At 39.6% G+C, this 23,978-nt stretch overlaps 2 protein-coding genes across 3 annotated transcripts; both read right to left on the reverse strand.

The window, feature by feature from the left end:
* Nucleotides 1–202: 202 nt before the first annotated feature.
* Nucleotides 203–3,335, reverse strand: LOC137287891 (uncharacterized). The gene is made up of 3 exons (XM_067820269.1): nt 3,176–3,335; nt 1,653–1,825; nt 203–1,333 (listed from the first exon to the last, which is right to left on the reverse strand). Exons 1-3 carry the CDS (start codon nt 3,333–3,335, stop codon nt 203–205), a joined length of 1,464 nt encoding a protein of 487 aa, XP_067676370.1.
* An 8,400-nt stretch (nt 3,336–11,735) lies between these two features.
* LOC137287427 (uncharacterized) lies at nt 11,736–22,402 on the reverse strand. 2 transcript variants are annotated; one of them, XM_067819698.1, is made up of 6 exons: nt 22,159–22,245; nt 20,391–20,848; nt 18,639–18,874; nt 14,136–14,303; nt 13,704–13,767; nt 11,736–13,271 (listed from the first exon to the last, which is right to left on the reverse strand). In XM_067819698.1, exons 2-6 carry the CDS (start codon nt 20,758–20,760, stop codon nt 12,193–12,195), a joined length of 1,917 nt encoding a protein of 638 aa, XP_067675799.1. In that variant the 5' UTR covers nt 20,761–20,848; nt 22,159–22,245; the 3' UTR covers nt 11,736–12,192. The 2 variants fall into 2 exon arrangements, with proteins under 2 accessions (XP_067675799.1, XP_067675798.1); XM_067819697.1 differs by having other exon boundaries at nt 11,809–13,271; nt 18,633–18,874; nt 22,159–22,402.
* Between the last annotated feature and the right edge of the window lie 1,576 nt (nt 22,403–23,978).

The raw sequence follows: 23,978 nt of genomic DNA on the forward strand, positions 1-23,978 counted from the left end.
TGTGGCAAGTCTAGATTTCCTTAGCTTCTGAAAATGAAGGAAGTCTCAGGGCCCCATTTCATTATATTATTTTTTTTCACTATGAACATTTTTTCAGTAAAATATGTTCATTTCAGAGACTAGCTGTTAGTCTACATTACACTGTATCCTTCCCGTATTTGACACTATGAGATTCCCATTGTTCTTATAGTTCGTGGAAACGTCATTTCAACCTCATGACGTTGAAGTAGTCGAATTCAAACTTGGCATTTTTATGTGCCCTAAATAATTCCTCGGGTCGCTGATCAAAGTCAAACATTTCGAAATCAGCAATATACTTCTCGCGAAGGTTCTCCATGTCTTTAAGTGTCACCATCGAATAGGCTTGCAACAACGCCTCTCGCTTGTTACTTTTTGCCGCCGGTCCGGACCTCTTGAATGCATCCAGCGCCATATTGAGATATTCGGTGACGGTGATGTTATTACTCTGCTCGGGGGTGAGTGGGTACACGTCTATTTTTTCTATTTTCCCCTGTATTTGTAACTGGCGCCATAGTCTCTGATAGCCAGCATGGACACTAATGCACCGACTCCACCCATTCTTTAAAGCAAATGTCCGCACGACAGAGTCTACTATGTAATCTACCTTATACTCAGTGCTCATATCTTTGAATTTGATATCCTTGTCATAAGAACCGGTTCTTTTCAATATGTATTCGGTATCATCTTGGAAGGTGTCAAGTTTACCAATGACGTCATAGTCCACTGCGCAAGGGTCACAGACATATGCAACCGGTCGAAGATGCACGTCATAACTTTTAGAGTTGAGAGTATTTATATATTTGATGTACTCATCAAAAGTCACATCAGATCCACAAATCTCTGTACCATTTTTATAGGATGATCTGAACATTTTAATCGCTTTCCTACCAAGACCCCACATGTACCTGTTTGGTGACATAACCTTATCGATGTATGTTGAAAATACCCTCTTGTATGGGTCCCGAGCAAAGATGAATTTAAAGGTGGTTTCTAGGAGTTCAGACATGTCTGTCGCATGAGCCGGTTCCGTCATGTTGAGTGGAATCCTTGCTTTGTATGCTTTGAAATCCATGTAGGACAACTGGAAAGGGGAGACAACCTTTGGGTCTTTCCGCCTGATCACTTCAAAAGCTCTCCTCCAGAATGTTGAACCTGATTTTGCAACAGGACAATACATCACGCGAGGCGTGTCCAGAAACCAGTGGTGCTTTCGAACTATCTTTGCATTGAGCGGCATCTGGGCATCTGGCTGCTTCTCACAATACTGCGTCAAATGTTCTCTCCTTTTTCTTAAGATCTTCTCATGTTCATCCTTTAAAGAAAATGGGAAAAGACATTCAGCATGGTAATGACTGAAACGGTGAGGCAGATACAGGCATACAGCGAAAGGAACGATCAAATTCAGCTGCTTATTTCAGAATCTTTGTTCGCTATTCGCTAAGAAATTCTGCTTTTTCAAAATGTCAGTAAATGCCAACATATGTAACTGCTTTGGTCAATAATGCCACTGAAACTACGAATTAAGTGTGTTGTAACTTATCTTTAAGTATTCATTAGGTAGTTTATCAAGATACTGGATATTTCCACATGTTCTTGGCAGTTGTCCTAGAGTATATTGAATATCAACTCACCTGATTTCTTATGACAAGTACTCGTTTATTTATCTTGTCTTCAAGCTGGGTTTGAAGATTCTGAATATAATGTTTCACTATGACGTCTCTCCTTTTGACATCCCTGGAAAGGTTAAGGGTCAACTGCAGTTTCTGATGTACCGGCACAGCTACGGGTTTGTTGTCCGCAATATCTGAAACGACATGCATTTCTGTCACAGAATACGACTGGACGCGTCAATTTCACCTAATCAAACCCGTCCCCTTCAGCAGACAATGTTGAAACAGGAGCTACTGCTACTGCGTTTATACCCTGTGGGTTATCCGAGTCAGAATCTAGCTTGTTGTGTAGATTGCTGGGCCAAGCCCGCCTTTATCATTGTTTCTCCACAACGTAAGAACATACCCTTTCAAAATGAAAAAAAACCCCAACAAAATAATGCTAGGGACCGTTTCTAATTTATGGCTTGGGAACAGTGATGATGATTTTGTTACACCCCATCCCCTCAACACGTACACCCCTCCCAAGAACAAAATGGGTAAGAACCCCACCCCTTACCAGTGAGTGGGTAGACCGATGGACCGGGTGGAAACGCTGTCACTTGAGTAGACTATTTGGATACACGTTTTCGATAATATATAAAGTACACACTTGTATAAAAACATATTTTAATGAAGTTATAACTGCATCTAAAATAAATGAATAAAAAGTAAACTATTTTTAAGGCGGGAGGGCTAATGACTGAGTGTTGGTTATGTTGTAAACTTGTGCATAAAAACTTTTTTTGCAAAGTTTTTCAAAATACATGTCGTAAGTAACCATCAGTAGTTATGCGCATTTGTTTGAAATTCACACATATTGAATCAAATGATATCTGCAGACAAAAACAAACGTGTAAAAGTAGTCATGAGTGCTGACAGTCTAGTTTTCTAAATAATATGGGTAACACAAGCAATTTCAAGATAATCACACTGTGTTGGAAAATCAAGGCATATAACAAAATTACAATAGCTGTAAATTTGATTTAAAATCTAACAAGTAGTTACAGTGTGAGGTTTTAAATGAAAACAGTCAGAGCTGTTATAATTTCGTTCAATACGTTTAATTTTCCAACTCTATTCTCTATTATTAAGATTTCATTAAAATTGCATAGAAAATCAGAGGTATATAACGTTAGTATATACCCCCGAATGACTTTAGTTAACCAACCACAAACCAGTATTTATTGAAGTAATGGTAGAATTTCATTTTGAATATCAAACACAGAAGAAAATCATCTGAGAGATGTCGTTTCGTTTCTATTCAAATCATATTTCTTTTACTAAAACGCGTGATTTACGTTTCGAAAAAAACCTAATTATATCTACCATTACATTGCATAATAAAAATGTTTGAATAAATGCACGGTAATTATCAAATGCCAGAAGGTTTTAAAAAAAAGTTGTGAAACACCTTACCAAAATCGTTGTTGAAATCCCTATAAATCAGTGTAATTGTAGATATTCTAATCATTTAAAAGTTTTATAAAGAAAATCATACTTACAAATTCCATGAAGAATCCACATTGTTGGCAAAGCAAAACATCCAAACAGACCACAGAGACTCCACCGCTGACTCCGAATGAACCACATGGCTGTCTGGTGACCAAACAGCGATATAACGCCTGTTGACTCGGCCGGGTTATAACATCCCTGTGACGTCATCCCGTGTGACGTTGTTAGCCAGGAGCTAGTTGTGATATGGTTATGGGCCGGGAAAGCTACTTTCTTAATTATATACTGTGAGTGAGTTAGTTTTAAAGAAGCTTTGAATAACCATCGGCAGTTTTTAGTGTCAGACCTCCACAGACATCTATAACATTTGACCAATTTGGAGTAAATTCATTTCCAGTTTCTGAAAAGGCAGAAAGTCTTTATGTTATCAAATTAATTTAACTTTTTTTCTATAAAATATTTTCATGTCAGAAACTACCTTTAGGGATCCACAGTGAGACTACTACGATTCCTTCCATCGAAGAGTTTGTTAGGCAGTATGCCAGTTAACTCCCATCTTATTTGGGCAAGGGTGTGTACTGTTACAAGTCAAAATAATTTTCAGACGAAACTTTCAAAGCCTAAATCGATGCGCGGATGAGCTATTCCTCCCAATTATTTCCTGAAATAAAATTTATTGTTAAAAAATGCATAGCAACGTTGGAAACTATAACTTGATAAGACTCGTGATAAACAATTGTTGATTAAATATTCCATATATCATCATCATCATCATCATCATCATCATCATCATATATCGTGGTTTGCCTGGTGTGTGTTTTTACTTCCCCGACAGGATTTTTTTTCTTGAGGGAAGCGTTTTTCTTTTTTTCGGTTTGTTTTTGTTTTGTTGTTTTTTTGCATAGACTTTCCACTTGCAGAAACCCGAACTCAACACTTGACTGCCCAAGTTCGCCTCTGTTCCACAAAGCGATGGCAGCTCCGCTACTGTTGTAGGTGTATGTTCCGAGTGTTGGAGTCACGATCCCCTTAGCGTCACAAGCGGCTTGTAGCCAGGGGGCAGGGCTTCTGGCCTCAAGAATATCGTTACATAATGACTGTGTATGGCGATAAAGTACGTGATACCTGTCACACAAAAGTTTCTATTAAACACGCGATTACATCTCTAAAACGTAGTAGGGCCCGGGGTATTGATCTGATCAAAAACTGATACTTGTATTTGATTGATTCCTCCCAATCACTGACAGCCTTATATATCTTCACTTTCATCTTGTTCTTTCATTGCAGCAGAATACCTGCAGGTACATTGCCATAACTACTAACCTGTTTAGAATATGTAGCCAGTGTAATGACAATTGAGAAAGATACAAGCAGCTATTGAAGTTAGTCCTACTTATTAATTGCATATTGTGATACGTTTGCTCATGTTGACACATCTTTTCTGTATGTGTCTCCCCTAACGGAATGAGGTCAGGGGCATATTATTACGTAATTTTCGTGATCGTGTTCTAAAGTATGAAAAGAACAATTATCAGTTCCTTTATGTAATTCCTCATTACTAACTTCACATTTTCAAAATAAATGGGAATGTTACCGGTACACCAAAACACTATTGTACATGACTGTTACATGACTGTTATCCCAAATATGACATGTTGCATTTGACCACTTTCTAACTGGCATTTTGTAATTATAGCTTTCGGTCGTGGGACAGGACCCGTGACCATTTACACCTATCAGAGGGGTACACAAAGTACTCAGTCTAGACGTCCAGTTGTCCGACATTTCAGTGGAAGTCGCGGTAGCTGAGCGGGCTTGGTAGGAGGCTGACTGTGTGCTGGCGATTAGGTGTCTGACTGAGGGTGCGTGTTCGAATCCCTGATGCGGCTCAACCAAAAACGTACTAGAATTTGTACTTTACTAGGAAAGTGTTTGTAGATTCTGCTATTTCAAGACACGATTCTTCCTTTTTTCTGAGACTCTGTGTGTTTATTCTGGCAGCGTTTCTCTGTGTCACAATACAATGACAGTTTGCACTTTGAGGGACAGTTGGGTATGTAGAACCTTTCAGCTCCCCATAATCATACCGCTAAACAAAATAGGTAGAGACAAAATAATAACATTTACAGTGTTATTCCAAATATGATATATGTTATAGCAGTAATTTGTCGAAATAATTTCAGTAATGTCCTTATAAACATATATGAGTTCTTCATAATGTAATACGCAGATATTAAAATAAGAACTTCATGGGTATCTTCAGCTGGTGACTGTTTACTGAAACAGAACCCGTTGGCAAAACAGCAGTGAAAAGTATATGAATGGATCACTGAAACTTAGCGATGACACCGGGTGTTCGTGGGTACCTGCGTCCTGCCCTAGTGCTCTAACTGTAATTAAGGTGAGTTGTTCTCTCCTCAACGAGGACCGCCAAGTACATGAAATCAAGCAGGACGGTCATAAACATGTATTGTTGCCGTATCACAGAGACATACCCCTCTGGGAGGAAAAAGACCTATTGATCTTACTGGGTGCACCGCAGGCGTCTTCCGTGTGTTGGTACACAGGTAAAGCATAGAGAATACGAAAAGTCTTCTTATATCCGCGCGAAACATTAAAGAAGACTGGTAATTTTCTCTATGCTGCGCAACCCATTTGCGCTACAGTTTGCCTGTGGTTGGAACATTATCTCCCACCTATGACTGGGACCATCTGATAAAGCAATATCTATACGTCTGGAATTTCACTTTGTCACGAGGCTCTAGATCTGTGGCAGTATGTACTTACCAGGTTGAGCTGAACTGAACAGTAAGACTTACAAATGCTTGAGAGTTAACAGTTCAGCCTTACTGTTCAGTTCAGTTCAGCTCAACTTGAAGAGGGGGCTAGGATAAGCCCCGAAACGTCGTGAAAATGAACTCAAGAAGTTGCTATCCAGAAAATTTGTCCTGTATTACAATTTTGTCTTTTATCACAATCTTGGTGTTGATTCTATATTCTTGCATTTCAAGGCACGTGTCGAGGTGATGATTTGCACTATTAATTTGAAGTCCGTGAATGTTGACGATATGATGACGTCACAAAAGTCTAAAAATGTGTCTAGGAAAAGCAAGTTGATAGCATGACACAGAAATTTTATGCGACAATTTAACTATTTTGGCAACTACCACTGTTCCTTTTCTTTTCAGATGGACAGCTGGCTTGCCTGTCCATAAGTTCGTGACGGGTGACACCGATGGAACAGGATACGCCCACGTTTTCGGGAACACTTTATATTATCACTATTTCATAGAGATTCATAAACACTTGCTCACGCATCCAGACTGTTTAAGTCATTCCGACATTGTTGAACGTGTTAGTATTACGCCCTGTCTGTTGAACGACAGACTAATGTTTGTCTCTGAATATATACAATTTTGATAGTAACAAACAAACTAATTTTCACGGAAAAGGAACTCAAGGGAAACCAGAGATTCTGCACCCGAGGAAATCTAGACTCGCTTCATGTAAGGCGTTGGCACTGCAGAGAAGGTTTGGCTTTAAGTAAAATAATGTGGTTCAGGGACTGTGAGACAGACTAATTGTACGAGACCACTAACAGAATTAGGAGGCCAAGACCGCTGATCTTTGTGCTGTTTAACAATAACCAAAAGCAAACTAACATATATTTGGTGGATTTACCAAATATGATTCTTTACATTTCTTTAAGACATTTCGATTAGCGTCAAGATACCCTGTACAATCTAACAATATAGATATAGATTGCGACGCTTGGAGGCACTCTGACCTGGGGGATATCAGGAACACCTCGCAAGATAAGGTTGTGACGTAAAGGATATAACACAATGATGTATGGCCCGAGGCGAGATGCGGGAGGTACCGTAAGACCGGGAGCACCATACTGCACAGTGACTTGCATCCTCTGCATAACCAAGTGTTGGATTCTGCTTAGTTTACTAAGTTTATACCTTGATTTAATTCAACAAATGGTGTGAAAATGACATTCCAAATGTTCTGCAACTAAAATATTTAATCACTGTTATGCTTCTTCTAAAATGACTAGATGAACCCGGTAGCCCCGTTTCTTTACTGCCCACTGTGAACGGTGTTGATACTGTTGTGGCTTTGTCGAGCTTCAGACGGCCCTACAGTGTTTTCATCATAGATTTCCGATCCAAATCTGCATCTTCATCTTCTAAGTGAATGCGTTGATATGCAACGACAAATTCACCATGATCCACGTCCCTAGAACACTTGGCGCTAAGATCGCTTTGTACAACCGGACCCAGATATTCATAAATTTAATTACCGTAAGTTTCATGAATACGAGTCGCCCTCAATTACCAGATCACACAGGTGCAGCTGTTTTATGTAATATTTATTTATACCGCCTCACGTACACAAACAATAAATGCATTTCAAACTTTAGGAAATGCAAGAAACATTTTGTATCTTTGAGATAGGTAGAAGTTTACTAGGATCAGATATTAAAGTGCACAAAAACAACTACTCGGAAACTACAAGTATCCCTTTTAAAGTGACTCCCACTCCAATCCCACGTTTACTGAATGAGCTTGTTTTGGAGACGGTACCCAGTACCCACCTCCTTTCACATGACGTAATCATAAGGACATAACTTATTCTAATGTTTCAACTGATTTATCCCTGATGACAAGGGTCTAACTAAATACCGAATAGTCACACGGGTGTCGGCTCTCAGTATATTGTAAACGTTGGCAGCTTGAATATCTGGACACAATGTTTTTGAAAGACTAAAATATGAGTGTACTAAAAAGACAACCCTCGTCTAAATCTAAATCAAACAATCTGAATATGGCCCGCAGATTACGACGGGAAGTCATCCAATAAATATTATACTGTATGACTGCTTACCGAGTATGGACCGTCTCACTATGGCCCGCATGTTTTCACACTTTTTTAATTGATTCTGCTCTGAGCTCCCACTATGGACCCCTCCTTATAATGCTTCCCACTATGGACCGTGACTCCATTACAGCATTGTGAACTACTGAACAAAGAGAACAAACAATAGCATGAACAGTTACAAATTCATGTTACATGTGAACATAAGTCATCAATCACGCAAAAGATAAGCCTCCTTATTATTATTATACCACGGCGGATACAGATTCAAGATCAACAGAACCATGCAAGCCTGACACAACATACTGGCGTTGCTGCGAGCCAGGATGCAAGGGAACCATACAGACCGTAGATGATCGACTAGTGAAGATCGGACCAGACCACAGCCACCCTCCTAGCCCCTACACGTACGACGTTGAAGTCTTCAAGTACAGACTTATGGAGCGTGCATCAAGCGAAACAACACCTATCCCTTAGATCTACGACAACGAGCTATCTACTCTGAGGAAGAATGCAGTAGCAGACGAGCACCTCCAGTACTTCCCTACCTTCGATGCAGTGAGGTCAGCGATGTACCGCCAGCGTCTGAAGAAGATCCCTGGTCTTCCAAAGACGAGATCTGCCATCCAGCTGCAAGACGAATGGACCACAACCATCTCGAAGGCTGGCATTTCAAGTTGAACTCTCTGACATCTTGCCACCCGAACATCTTTGACTTTGTAGCCATGATCAAGCGCGAGCAATCCAAGACTGGGGTTCGACTTGCACAACAACAAGGTCATCAGCGTGAACCCAGCAGGAAGAAGAAGTATGTGGCTGTAGACAACAAGATCCGAAGGGCGAAGGACCAGCTGATCAGCCAAGAATTGGGTGTAATGGAATTTGTGGACAATGTGGCTCACCTTCTAGGTGACCTGAAGTGATCTTGTTTCTGAGTGTGAAAACTGATATCTTCTTGTGTTGCTTGAAATATGGAAATGTATCTGAACTATGAAACTGTTGACAGATTATTACAGATAATTTATTATTAAAATTGTTGATGTATATTTAATTTGTCTTGTTATTTATTATTTGACATGTGATACACCCCTCTCATGTCTCAAATTGGACTCTTCCATTCCCATACTGCCTAATATCTGTTAATCTGTTAATCAATCAACAGTGAAAATCCCATACCACCTAATTACTTACCTGTACCTTATCTAAAACTTTTAGACAGTATGGGAGGACACCTGTCCACATTAACAGAATTTCTTCACCCTAAAAAGTGAGGAGGCCGGATGCCCATCACATGCCGTTATTTAAAAATATCCATGGTATTCCTTATGTGATTGTAACAAAATATCCCAGCAGTGTATTTTTTCTGATGCCTAGATGGTATAGTGACTGATCCAATTTGATCCTATATCTGTGTTTTGTACCTCGATATTTAATTATGTCATGAAAAAATATGATGTCTAAATACACGTAGCAAACCATTTGTTTCATATAAGTCCGAAGGATTGCAAAGCTTTATATTTAGATAGTGTTGAGGGTTGGCCCAGCTGACACAGCAAACATCATACGTACATTTTGGTAGCTATGACCCTGGTTTATTATCTATGATAATAAAAAAACGCACAGTTGATTTATCTGAATTCGTAAACTAAGAACGACTTTGCCATTGGTAGAGAAATCTGAACATTTTCATACGTAAAAAAACCCTGATTATACCCATTTATCCCAGTACACAACAAATACCTATGTGCATTTCTTATGTAACAACCAAGTTCCGTTGGTACCCTCAAACCGGTTTCGGCCCCAAAGTGTTTTCAGGCTGCATGCGACACAGAGATTACATCTTCCTTGCTGTAACTCGCGTTTGATGGTATAAACCTACACGTGTTATTTGCCATCATTCACTTGATGGTCAGTTAATGAATTTATAGCGGGTATAAATAGAGGGAACACTACTAAAATTACTCGACATAGGTTCATATTTGGCGTTTCTCCTGTCTAGAGTAAATACTCAACATTATAAATTAAGGTCTATAGTGGCAAATGTATTGCATTTAGTGATATACTTCACCCAATAAAAATTCATTAACCAGTCGGGTCATTGATTGTGGAGATTTACTGGCCTTTTGAAGTTTTACTTGCCTCGGGCTAGCGAGCCAGTGGCTATTTCGCACACTTGTGTGGCACTATGGATGTTACAAGATAGTGGGTGTAGTTTTATTGATATACAACTGTTGTACATGTGACTTAAAGGGCGTGCAGCGTGCTATGGATGTTACAAGATAGTGGGTGTAGTTTTATTGATGTGCAATTGTTGTACATGTGACTTAAAGGGCGTGCAGCGTGCTATGGATGTTACAAGATAGTGGGTGTAGTTTTATTGATATACAATTGTTGTACATGTGACTTAAAGGGCGTGCAGCGTGCTATGGATGTTACAAGATAGTGGATGTAGTTTTATTGATGTACAATTGTTGTACATGTGACTTAAAGGGCGTGCAGCGTGCTATGGATGTTAGAAGATAGTGGGTGTAGTTTTATTGATATACAATTGTTGTACATGTGACTTAAAGGGCGTGCAGCGTGCTATGGATGTTACAAGATAGTGGGTGTAGTTTTATTGATATACAATTGTTGTACATGTGACTTAAAGGGCGTGCAGCGTGCTATGGATGTTACAAGATAGTGGGTGTAGTTTTATTGATATACAATTGTTGTACATGTGACTTAAAGGGCGTGCAGCGTGCTATGGATGTTACAAGACAGTGGGTGTAGTTTTATTGATATACAATTGTTGTACATGTGACTTAAAGGGCGTGCAGCGTGCTATGGATGTTACAAGATAGTGGATGTAGTTTTATTGATGTACAATTGTTGTACATGTGACTTAAAGGGCGTGCAGCGTGCTATGGATGTTACAAGATAGTGGGTGTAGTTTTATTGATATACAATTGTTGTACATGTGACTTAAAGGGCGTGCAGCGTGCTATGGATGTTAGAAGATAGTGGGTGTAGTTTTATTGATATACAATTGTTGTACATGTGGTTTAAAGGGCGTGCAGCTATCTTGAGTGTGCCTCAGTAAGTATAATGACGTCGTTGGGATTGCTATAAGGATGTAATTACGCCACGGGTGTTGTTTAGTGCATCCGTATAGAAATTACAAAAGTTACAAGAATCGCTGCATTAACTGTTTGGTGGAAGGGTTACACATCAAACGATGCCGCAAGCAACACGTTTTTAAATTCACGTAATGGCGTGTCAGCTTACGGTGGGATCAAAGCATGTAGTGGTGCAGGTCTCAGACGCGTAGTACCATGGGAAAACACACCAGCAGGGGATTGTGTTGGAACACCTACAATATAATCAGGACGAACTAGACTCTGGTCCTACAATCACTGGTATCTGTCCTGCCCATGGGTTGCTTGGTTGGTTGTGTACCGCCGAAATCAACAAGGCTCCAGCTATATGGCGGCGGTTTGTAAATAATCGAGTCTGGATGAGGCAATCCAGTGATACGAAGTATGCCCATCAATGATCAACAGCATGAGCATCAGTCTACGCAATGTGGGATACGATGGCGTGTTAACCAAAACAGCGAGCCTGACCAAACTATCCACATACACTGTCACTGGTGACATGCATGGAATTATTGAAAACTACTACTAACCCGGATGTTGTCTGATTGTTCAGACAGACGCGCGTTAAAGTCGTCTAACACATCAGATAGGTTCTCTGAATTTTTTTACTGAACCATGTTGATAACACTTGTATATGACAAAGCATGGTAGAACTCCATGACGAGACCTAATCTCTTTATTCCATGGCAACACAACACATATGTGTCACAGTATGACTTGAATTCAATTTTAAAATATCAGAGTACCTTCACTGTATGTCTGCGAAGTGATAGGTATTCTTGGATATTGTTCATCAGGTTACCATCTCTCTATCAGATTACCGGGTTGTGGTTAGGGAGTAGCATCTACTGTAATGTTTAAAAACAGCTTCAGTGAAATTCCTGTTTCATTCATGCGTGATCAAAGTTCGAAACGGAGTCCGACATTGGATGATACATCCTTAACATAGCACAGTCTCAAAGATTGGCAACAGAAGTGCCTCTTCCAAAACCAGCATCTGCATGATATGTTTGTTATCATTATTCTTTGTGGTGTTGAACTTCGCATCACAACCTGAAAGCAACACTTTCCTCTAAGCTGGTCTCTAGGTGCTCCTGCAACACCTCGGTTGAGGGGAAGTACCGGCTGAGGCACATCTCGTTAGCAAACCCATCAAACACAGGTGGTGATACTTGATCTGACTCCGAGAATGTCACGTGGAGAACCTTCATGTTCAGGCAGTCAGCATTTGACCACAACAATAAAAGACGCCTCAGTTGGTCTTGGCCAAGCTTCAGTAGAACCTTTTCCAAAAAGGAGCTCACAGATTTCTCAAAGCTTTTGTCTCTGGCATTGTCCGAGTAGGAGTAGGATAATTTCTTTATTACCGATGTAGCTGTCGGTTGTAGAACATTGTAAAAATCAGTAATATCGGATTCAGTGACTGCAATGAAAGTAGAGTTTGAGGAATTCTTGAAAGATCCGCTCATTTGTGTGAGTGGCCAATGTGGTCGACAGTAACAAAACTGGATAGCCATTTCAGTAAGGAATGTTCCAAGACAGTCTGCGGAAGGGAGCTGGGTGCATCCGTAAGGTGCTAAGGCAATTGCAGCCTGCGCCATAGCTGCTGGCGAGTCGTACCCATCACATCTCTCAACCTGGCCCTCCAGGTCCTTTATGACAGCTCTCTCGCTTTCCGATAGTATGCGTCTGAATGAATCCATCACTAGCATATCTGAAGCTTCCCGATCTGTAATTATCACATGTGCACAAGCCCTGGACAACTTCAACGGCCAGTAGCTTGCAAGTATCAAACCATGTGCAAGTACTCTCCCTAGGGCAACAAACAATTCTCGACTCACCAACGGCGACATTTTAGGCACAGTTTCCTCATTCCCAACAAACCAACACTTGTATGCCTTTCTCCAAAACTCAGTGAATATTCTGCTTGTGCACATTTCTTCGATGTCGCCATTTCTTCTATTCTGAACTAACACCAGTAGATCACAGCCCACGACGGATGGGTCGTCCTTGTAGAATTTGATGACGTCATCAACGACCGAGTCTCGCGAGATCATCATGGTGCGAGCTGTCCCGAGGTTCAGCCTCTCCAGTAGAGACAGGGACTGTATCTTGCAGACATCACCTTGGGTACAAATAAATGTACAGTCAGCCACAGTGCGAAACAAGACAGCCATACATATTCTAAACAACGTGAAGAGGAGGAACAGTTAATAAATTTATATAATTTCATAATTATATTATGAGAAAGGAATATCAAAGACAATACTGCTCCACTTTGACGAGGATGATTGTATTGTATGAAAGTGAACTTTCCTGGCTGATAATAGATAATGGGGCTCATATATTAGCACACGATCGCGAGTCTCAGTGCTAGTCTCATGCGTACACATACTATTTCAAAATGGTTAGACAGCCATTCAAGATATGACAGATTAACCATAGTAACAGAAAACAACAGCACGATCTTTAAGATGTTTGAGTTGTATATTGCCTGCTAAGTATCTCGCATGCTACTTCTACACGGAAACAAACGTGGTTTCGTTCAAGCTGTTACCAGGAGAGTCTGAGGTTCCATCTTCGGATGCTGAAGGCTCGGATGACTCCATGGGTTCTTGTTTCTATACAACAGAAATTTAACATAATGATTGATATTTAGGAGAGAACACGCTTGGCATCTGCTCTCCGTCGACGGCGTCAGAAACAGAGTGGTCCGAGGCTTGCCAAAGGAATTTGACGGTTAGGGTCGGCTGATTCGATTGATACACGTCATTGTATCCAACCTACGTAGATCGGTGCTCATGATCTCAATCACTGGATAGTATTGTCACGAATATTTAGACCGCCGTCATATGGATGGAATATTGCCGATTGCGGCTTTAAATCATGCACACGCACATGCATAAAAACATACACTAGCCACAAAGGAGAAAAACAAAGTATTTGTACACCAAGAATAATGATCAGAGTCAATCTATCTGCCACTCACCACCCGACAGAGGGTCTGTGCGACTGGTGACGTCGGGTCCTGGGCCGGGGGAAGTTGGGGCAGGGTTCTGTAATTCAAATGCTTGACTGACACCACGCTGTCAACATGTGGACCAGAGCTATCCATCGTGCTGCTCGTGCCAGTTACAGGGACCTCTTGTCTGTCAGCCTGTGTAAAGAATATTGTACACTGATCTATGATCTATTGCTTTTGTTTCGTGAACGGCTTTCTTTGGTAGCCGGCATGGTATATGAGTTATGTACACCAAATGCTTAGGATCTACATAACATGCAGCAAACGGTCACAAAAGACGTTCTCTAAGGGAAGCGTTTTGACAAATCTCTTCTGCCCATTTCATACCTGGATCTAGATATTATAAGATATGTTAGACTTTGATATTCAGGTTGCCCGGTGGGTTTATTAGTTTGACAGCCATTGTTGTTTTTGAACATGTGCATTTGATAGACAATGTTCAAACTTGCCAGGAAAGCAAGTCGTACCTACTTTTGATTATAATAACGTCATACATAACCCACCGAACCAGTTTACTCTGTGTCACTTTAAGGACTTTTCATGTTAAAGTGCCTACATTTAAACTGCTAGGAATGATGTCGTCATGTTCAACTACCTACACTTACACTCCTAAAAGTGATGTCTTCGTGTTGAACTACCTACACTTACACTCCTGAGAGTGATGTCTTCGTGTTGAACTACCTACACTTACACTCCTGAGAGTGATGTCTTCATGTTGAACTACCTACACTTACACTCCTAAAAGTGATGTCTTCGTGTTGAACTACCTACACTTACACTCCTGAGAGTGATGTCTTCGTGTTGAACTACCTACACTTATACTCCTAAAAGTGATGTCTTCATGTTGAACTACCTACACTTACACTCCTAGAGAGAGTGATGTCTTCGTGTTGAACTACCTACACTTACACTCCTGAGAGTGATGTCTTCGTGTTGAACTACCTACACTTACACTCCTGAGAGTGATGTCTTCGTGTTGAACTACCTACACTTACACTCCTGAGAGTGATGTCTTCGTGTTGAACTACCTACACTTACACTCCTGAGATTGATGTCTTCGTGTTGAACTACCTACACTTACACTCCTGAGAGTGATGTCTTCGTGTTGAACTACCTACACTTACACTCCTAGAGAGAGTGATGTCTTCATGTTGAACTACCTACATTTAAACTGCTAGTAATGTTTTCATGTTGAACTACCTACACTTACACTCCTAGGAATGATGTCTTCATGTTGAACTACCTACATTTAAACTGCTAGTAATGATGTTTTCATGTTGAACTACCTACACTTACACTCCTGAGAGTGATGTCTTCGTGTTGAACTACCTACACTTACACTCCTGAGAGTGATGTCTTCGTGTTGAACTACCTACACTTACACTCCTGAGAGTGATGTCTTCGTGTTGAACTACCTACACTTACACTCCTGAGAGTGATGTCTTCGTGTTGAACTACCTACACTTACACTCCTGAGAGTGATGTCTTCGTGTTGAACTACCTACACTTACACTCCTGAGAGTGATGTCTTCGTGTTGAACTACCTACACTTACACTCCTAGAGAGAGTGATGTCTTCATGTTGAACTACCTACATTTAAACTGCTAGTAATGTTTTCATGTTGAACTACCTACACTTACACTCCTAGGAATGATGTCTTCATGTTGAACTACCTACATTTAAACTGCTAGTAATGATGTTTTCATGTTGAACTACCTACACTTACACTCCTGAGAGTGATGTCTTCGTGTTGAACTACCTACATTTAAACTGCTAGTAATGATGTCTTCATGTTGAACTACCTACATTTAAACTGCTAGTAATGATGTTTTCATGTTGAACTACCTACATTTAAACTGCTAGTAATGATGTTTTCATGTTGAACTACCTACATTTAAACTGCTAGTATTGATGTTTTCATGTTGAACTACCTACACTTACGCTCCTAGGAATGATGTCTTCATGTTGAACTACCTACATTTAAACTGCTAGTAATGATGTTTTCATGTTGAACTACCTACATTTAAACTGCTAGTAATGATGTTTTCATGTTGAACTACCTACATTTAAACTGCTAGTAATGATGTTTTCATGTTGAACTACCTACATTTAAACTGCTAGTAATGATGTTTTCATGTTGAACTACCTACACTTACACTCCTAGGAATGATGTCTTCATGTTGAACTACCTACATTTAAACTGCTAGTAATCAGTGTTTTCATGTTGAACTACCTACACTTACACTCCTAGGAATGATGTCTTCATGTTGAACTACCTACCTTTAAACTGCTAGTAATGATGTTTTCATGTTGAACTACCTACACTTACACTCCTAGGAATGATGTCTTCATGTTGAACTACCTACATTTAAACTGCTAGTAATGATGTTTTCATGTTGAACTACCTACACTTACACTCCTAGGAATGATGTCTTCATGTTGAACTACCTACATTTAAACTGCTAGTAATGATGTTTTCATGTTGAACTACCTACATTTAAACTGCTAGTAATGATGTCTTCATGTTGAACTACCTACATTTAAACTGCTAGTAATGTTTTCATGTTGAACTACCTACATTTAAACTGCTAGTAATGATGTTTTCATGTTGAACTACCTACACATACACTCCTAGGAATGATGTCTTCATGTTGAACTACCTACATTTAAACTGCTAGTAATGATGTTTTCATGTTGAACTACCTACATTTAAACTGCTAGTAATGATGTTTTCATGTTGAACTACCTACATTTAAACTGCTAGTAATGATGTTTTCATGTTGAACTACCTACATTTAAACTGCTAGTATTGATGTTTTCATGTTGAACTACCTACATTTAAACTGCTAGTATTGATGTTTTCATGTTGAACTACCTACACTTACACTCCTAGGAATGATGTCTTCATGTTGAACTACCTACATTTAAACTGCTAGTAATGATGTTTTCATGTTGAACTACCTACATTTAAACTGCTAGTATTGATGTTTTCATGTTGAACTACCTACACTTACGCTCCTAGGAATGATGTCTTCATGTTGAACTACCTACATTTAAACTGCTAGTAATGATGTTTTCATGTTGAACTACCTACACTTACACTCCTAGGAATGATGTCTTCATGTTGAACTACCTACATTTAAACTGCTAGTAATGATGTTTTCATGTTGAACTACCTACATTTAAACTGCTAGTAATGATGTCTTCATGTTGAACTACCTACATTTAAACTGCTAGTAATGTTTTCATGTTGAACTACCTACATTTAAACTGCTAGTAATGATGTTTTCATGTTGAACTACCTACACTTACACTCCTAGGAATGATGTCTTCATGTTGAACTACCTACATTTAAACTGCTAGTAATGATGTTTTCATGTTGAACTACCTACATTTAAACTGCTAGTAATGATGTTTTCATGTTGAACTACCTACATTTAAACTGCTAGTAATGATGTTTTCATGTTGAACTACCTACATTTAAACTGCTAGTATTGATGTTTTCATGTTGAACTACCTACATTTAAACTGCTAGTATTGATGTTTTCATGTTGAACTACCTACACTTACACTCCTAGGAATGATGTCTTCATGTTGAACTACCTACATTTAAACTGCTAGTAATGATGTTTTCATGTTGAACTACCTACATTTAAACTGCTAGTAATGATGTTTTCATGTTGAACTACCTACATTTAAACTGCTAGTATTGATGTTTTCATGTTGAACTACCTACACTTACGCTCCTAGGAATGATGTCTTCATGTTGAACTACCTACATTTAAACTGCTAGTAATGATGTCTTCATGTTGAACTACCTACATTTAAACTGCTAGTAATGATGTTTTCATGTTGAACTACCTACATTTAAACTGCTAGTAATGATGTTTTCATGTTGAACTACCTACATTTAAACTGCTAGTATTGATGTTTTCATGTTGAACTACCTACACTTACGCTCCTAGGAATGATGTCTTCATGTTGAACTACCTACATTTAAACTGCTAGTAATGATGTTTTCATGTTGAACTACCTACATTTAAACTGCTAGTAATGATGTTTTCATGTTGAACTACCTACATTTAAACTGCTAGTAATGATGTTTTCATGTTGAACTACCTACATTTAAACTGCTAGTAATGATGTTTTCATGTTGAACTACCTACATTTAAACTGCTAGTAATGATGTTTTCATGTTGAACTACCTACATTTAAACTGCTAGTAATGATGTTTTCATGTTGAACTACCTACATTTAAACTGCTAGTAATGATGTCTTCATGTTGAACTACCTACATTTAAACTGCTAGTAATGTTTTCATGTTGAACTACCTACATTTAAACTGCTAGTAATGATGTTTTCATGTTGAACTACCTACATTTAAACTGCTAGTAATGATGTTTTCATGTTGAACTACCTACCTTTAAACTGCTAGTAATGATGTTTTCATGTTGAACTACCTACACTTACACTCCTAGGAATGATGACAATGATGCCTTTGTAGTTCATGTCTTTGAGTTCTCTGGGAGTTCCTGACACAACCTTCAGCAGCTTCTTCTGTCTGTCCATCCTATACACTTGAACGTCCCTGCCCTCCAGGTTGGGATAAAGCTTCACCAGGAACTCTCGAAACTCCTCCGCCGTCTGGTTGATGAGGATACAGGAGGGGCGAGGGTAGCCGTTGTTGTAGTCACGGGATGGGTACCCTTCGGAAAGAGAGAAAGAACAAAGGCGCGTAAATGACAAGGCAGGGCATACTGACCAGAGTGAGCAGTAGTGTGGAGGGTTAGGAATTCCTACATGTTTATGGTGTATGATGGGAATTCGCTAGTACTTGACCTAGTGTGTGAAAGAGTGAGTTTAGTGTTACGCCGCTTTTAGCAATATTCCAGCAATATCACAATGGAGGACACCAAAAATGGGCTTCACACATTGTATCCATATAGGGTATCAAACCCGGATCTTCAGCGTGACGTGCGAACGGACTTTAACCACTGAGCTAATCCTACGGCCCTAGTGACAGAACTAAGGCAAAGAGGGAGTTGCGTTTTTGCATAGGCAGTCTTCAAACTACGCCAGTGAAAACACTCTATACACTCTATGCTAGAACATTACATGGTTATTACCCCAGTCAGCGGATCTGTGTATATTTAGAAATATTCATCGCCTACTGTAAACAAACAACAGGGTAAGGGAATTTGCATTTGAAGCTAATTTTGAAACATCACTGCACCCATGAACCAAATGGATGGGCGCTCGCTGGCTCAGAGCAACCATGGCTGAGTCTGACCGGTAAAACACGGGATCTAGCAACGATTCGTTTTTCTCTCGGCAAGTGTAGAAAGGGCGCACTCAGTTCGTATTGATCCAAGCCGACAAGCCACGGTGATAACAAACCCTGTCAAGTTGTAACCCAGAGTTGGTTTTACCATGCAAGTGGTCAAAGTGACCGATACTCTCAACAGACACCGTGTCTCCAACATATGCGGCCATCTGTTCCAGCTCAATCCTTTGTCTTTTTTTGCCTTAAAATTGGATACAGTTGAATAACGGTCTTTTAAAATCGTAGTAAATCCTCTTGTAGTCAAACATTCCACAAGAACGTTTTGTGAAACATGAGGATATGGCGTCCTGTGGTGTGTGTGTGCGCGCGTGTGTGTATGTGTATGTGTGTGTTTGACAGGGCTGTGGTACTGACTCACCCAGGTTACGACGACTGTAACCTAAGACGACGCTCACTTGCTCAAAGATGGTGAAACGAAAGGGATTTGAGGTCTTACTGAAGAATAGTTCGCTCATGTGACAACGATCATGCATGTGTATTAGTCTGTCATACAGCCCCCGAAGCAAGTATATCCAAGAAAATCCACGCAAGTCTAGAAAATATGGCCACTCTAGATTTCCTTAGCTTCTGAAAATGAAGGAAGTCTCAGGGCTCCATTTCATTATATTATTATTTTTTAACTATTGCCTTTTTCAGTAAAATATGTTCATTTCAGAGACCAGCTGTCAGTCTAACGTGTGTATGTATGACTGTATACTAGTCCAGTCTTAATCTGGTTTTATAGTGGTAGCTCGCTGAAACACCGTGCCGTAGTTGAGCATGAATACCCCACTCAGGCACATTATACCGAGCCGACCAGTCCGTGTACCCTTTAATGCCGAACGCCAGGCAACTTGCTCAAACCTATCGTCTGAACCAAAATATGGACACGTACTCACCATATCCCATGCACTGGTACTCTCTTTTAAGGTGAAGATCTCGTTCTACGGTAGAAGTGAAGGAAGGGACGAAAGAAAGGATATCTGGCAGGCAATAAATAAACCGCTCGAAAACCCGACGCTCTCTTGGTCCTTTCTTCGTCCACCCTATCTTGGTAACTGGGTCCCGAATGGGGCCAAAAGAAGACGTGTGTTCCTGGAACTCCTGGGAAACGAGACTTCGCGGGTCTTCACTGACCGCCTGTGCGACAACCAGTTTAGCCTGGGCCGTGGTCAGTTGTCTATGTGTGATTTCAAATCTTCCCGCCACGGACTCTTTGTCCGCTTCCTTCGACGTTGTCCTGCCCACGTGTACAATAAGATCACTCATTCCCGGTGTTAGCTGGCTTATGTTCTTCGTGGTGTGTACTGTTGTAAAGTTGAATGAATTAGCTGTCTGTTAAAGCCGATCCATTTACCTGTATGATAAAACATGATTTGCAAATATGAACTGACACAATTCTATACACAACGAATGCAGATTTAATACCCACTCATATTGGTATATATATACATGGGTTTGGTCAACATACAGTTTTTTATGCACGACGACTTCATGCCACTCATAGTTTTTACACGCACGTCACTGTATCCAAACTGTGTAAATATAACGCCCATGATGTCAGTCACCTGATTGTCTGGTCCAAGCTTGTTTATTCTCAGAACCGTCGCTACACAATACAAATCATGCAAAAATGTAGCAAGTCAGTACAGTGACAAGACGTGAAGGTGTTGTTTTAATTTATGATTCTCCAAAGGCATTTAGAAGTTGGCATAGTAATACATGACAATTTTATGGATAGCAACTCTTGGGTTTATTTTCACGACTGAAGAGTAAGGTTAACTGTTACCTGTAACTGAATTAACAGTTAGCCTTACTGTTCAGTTCAGCTCAACCTGATGAGGGGGCTAGGATAAGCCCCGAAACGTCGTGAAAATAAACCCAAGAATTTGCTATCCATAAAACTGCCATATATTATTATGTTGTTTTAATTGTTTTTGTACGTTTTTTGTTTGTTTGGTGGTGATGGTGGAGGGAGGTGTGTGTTTTGTTTTTTGTTGTTTTTTTTTTTTGTGTGAGAAGAGTATCTTTATCATGCGTCATTTGACAGTTATGTCAACAAGTAAATATATTTGTTTAACAAAAGCGACAAAACCCATACCATGTCTATAAGGTGCGCCAATGGGGACGCACCCTCATAAAAAAACGGAAAGGGCAAGAAAAAAATGCAAAGGGTGGTCAACTGTCCGCATAAAAAAACAAACAAACACACAAGTCAAAATAGGGATTAACAACAAGATACAAAATTCCATCAAGCCTCACAACTCTTCACAATTTGTTTGAAGATTCTGTTTTGGATTTGCGCCTCCATATTTACTCCTATATCTCAACCCACCTTCAGTCCCCGCACCATTCGTTAGATAACATTTCTAACACAGTTATCTTTACATCATTTTAACAGACGTTCGCGTTCTGTAATTACTGCAGTCACCGTTAGAACTGCAGCTTACAACGTGCACTCTGGCGACAAGCGAAAGGCGACATCCACACGTCTCCATTGTGCCTGATGCAAAGCGCAGACTCAGCATATAGACCGAACTCAACACATTCTGCGAGAGATATCTGATTTGAGACACATTGCAGCCACCATGGCCTTCCATGTAAGCAAAACACTGACTACCAGTTGATACAGGATACAGGTACAAAGCGTGATGAACGAACACTTACCCTAATGTCTCACAATTCCAGATTTGGGTTGACATGTTCTACGATATCTGCAATGGAAGTTTGAGCTCTCTGGCCTACATCAATCGCGGCGCGCTAAAAATAACTAGTTGTCATGGTAACGCTCGACTTGGAGATATCGCAGCGATAATAACGAGATCCCAAATCACACAAACAGGCATCGTCAGCTTCCTTCAGCATGTGGGTGTGAACACTGTTGCAAGTGTGAACTGAAGTTAGCCAGCTACTGCCTGTATCAAGATTTTGGATGTCAACAGAGACCAGCTGGCATATGGCCTGTGATGTGAATTGATTAATTATATGTGGCATCACACACGTAAACAGCGTGACCATGCGTGAATATCTAGTTATATTCCAGACTTACTTATACTTTTCAAAGGGCCTGCGGAGATATATATATCTTGGAGACGACTTTTGCGGCTTGTTTCAGATTTCCAGACTTTCTCAAAGTTTGTGCTTGCTTTCGCTACCGTATTGGGCATATTGATATAAGTATGTAAATGGACTTAGATCAGGGATAAACTACAACGTATAGTTTCCCTGCTTAGATGAAAAGCCCTTGTAGTATACATTCCCTATTTTATGATATCACTCATTCATTTTGTGGTGTCGAAAGTTCATGATATGAAATAATTGTTGATATCACAAACCGAGTAACTGATATAAAAAAAATCGATTATTAGATATTCCCTGATGAATTATTGATATGAAAAAATATAATTGCATGTAAATAAACAAATTCGACTAAATTATATCATAACATTCAATTTTTGACAACAAGATGTCATTTTATGATAAAATATGGAATTTGTTATATTATCATTTATTTCATTATATTGACATTTTAAAGATATCCTTAATCAAAGATTGTGATATCCATAATTCATATTGTGATATAAAAAATGAACAACTGATATCATAACATATAACGGCGCCCGATATAGATCCAATAAACCACCTTAACAGATTCACGTTTCTCATTTCCAGTGCTAAATCGTGTACCCAGTTTGAACGCTTAGTCACCGCATATGTATGATTAAATTTTGAAAATAAGAAATAACCCCATATAAATTGATAAGGGAATTCCGAACCTGAGGGAAATCTCATTCACCCGACGAAGGGGCAAGGGAAAGGCCGGGAGGGTTATGAATATAATAAAGAAGAAGTTGACATCCATAACATGTTGTCTTGTTCTGGGGAAATCTAGACTTGCTTCATTTAGGACTTTAGCATTTACGGGATGGGTAGGCAAAAGGAATAATAATACAGTTCGCTGAATGTGATACAGACGATTTGCGTGTATGATAGATATTGCCATGCACAGCCTTCCGGTTGTGGTCGTTCTTGAACTCGTGTTAAGAAGTATTGCGGGCTGTCATAATCTACAAAATCGACGTGTCGGGAATGTGTATGGGGTTTAATCAACTTTTACACCACATATTGGATATTGAAGGGTATGGAAACATTAAGGTTCAATGATGCATGGTCAGATCACTTCGTAAACAGTGAAACTAGTGTGTGAAATAAATATGGACAACTTAAATTTACCTTATTCGTTATTTGGAATTAGAAGAACTCTAGACTTAATACGCCTTGTTAACTTTGCAGTTTTCAGAGATTTATAATTTTCTGAGGAATAAATAATCGTATGTGATTGAAATGATAGAATCATCACGCCTATCTTGCATTTGTCAGAGTTCGTCTTGTGGTAGAAAAGTATTTTTCTGCAGTTTCCACAACTCTGTTTTTAATAACAACGAAGTTGTATTGAAAGATGCTACAGTCCGTTCGACGTTCATTTC

Source organism: Haliotis asinina, chromosome 6 (assembly GCF_037392515.1).
Source record: "Haliotis asinina isolate JCU_RB_2024 chromosome 6, JCU_Hal_asi_v2, whole genome shotgun sequence".
NCBI lineage: Eukaryota > Metazoa > Mollusca > Gastropoda > Lepetellida > Haliotidae > Haliotis > Haliotis asinina.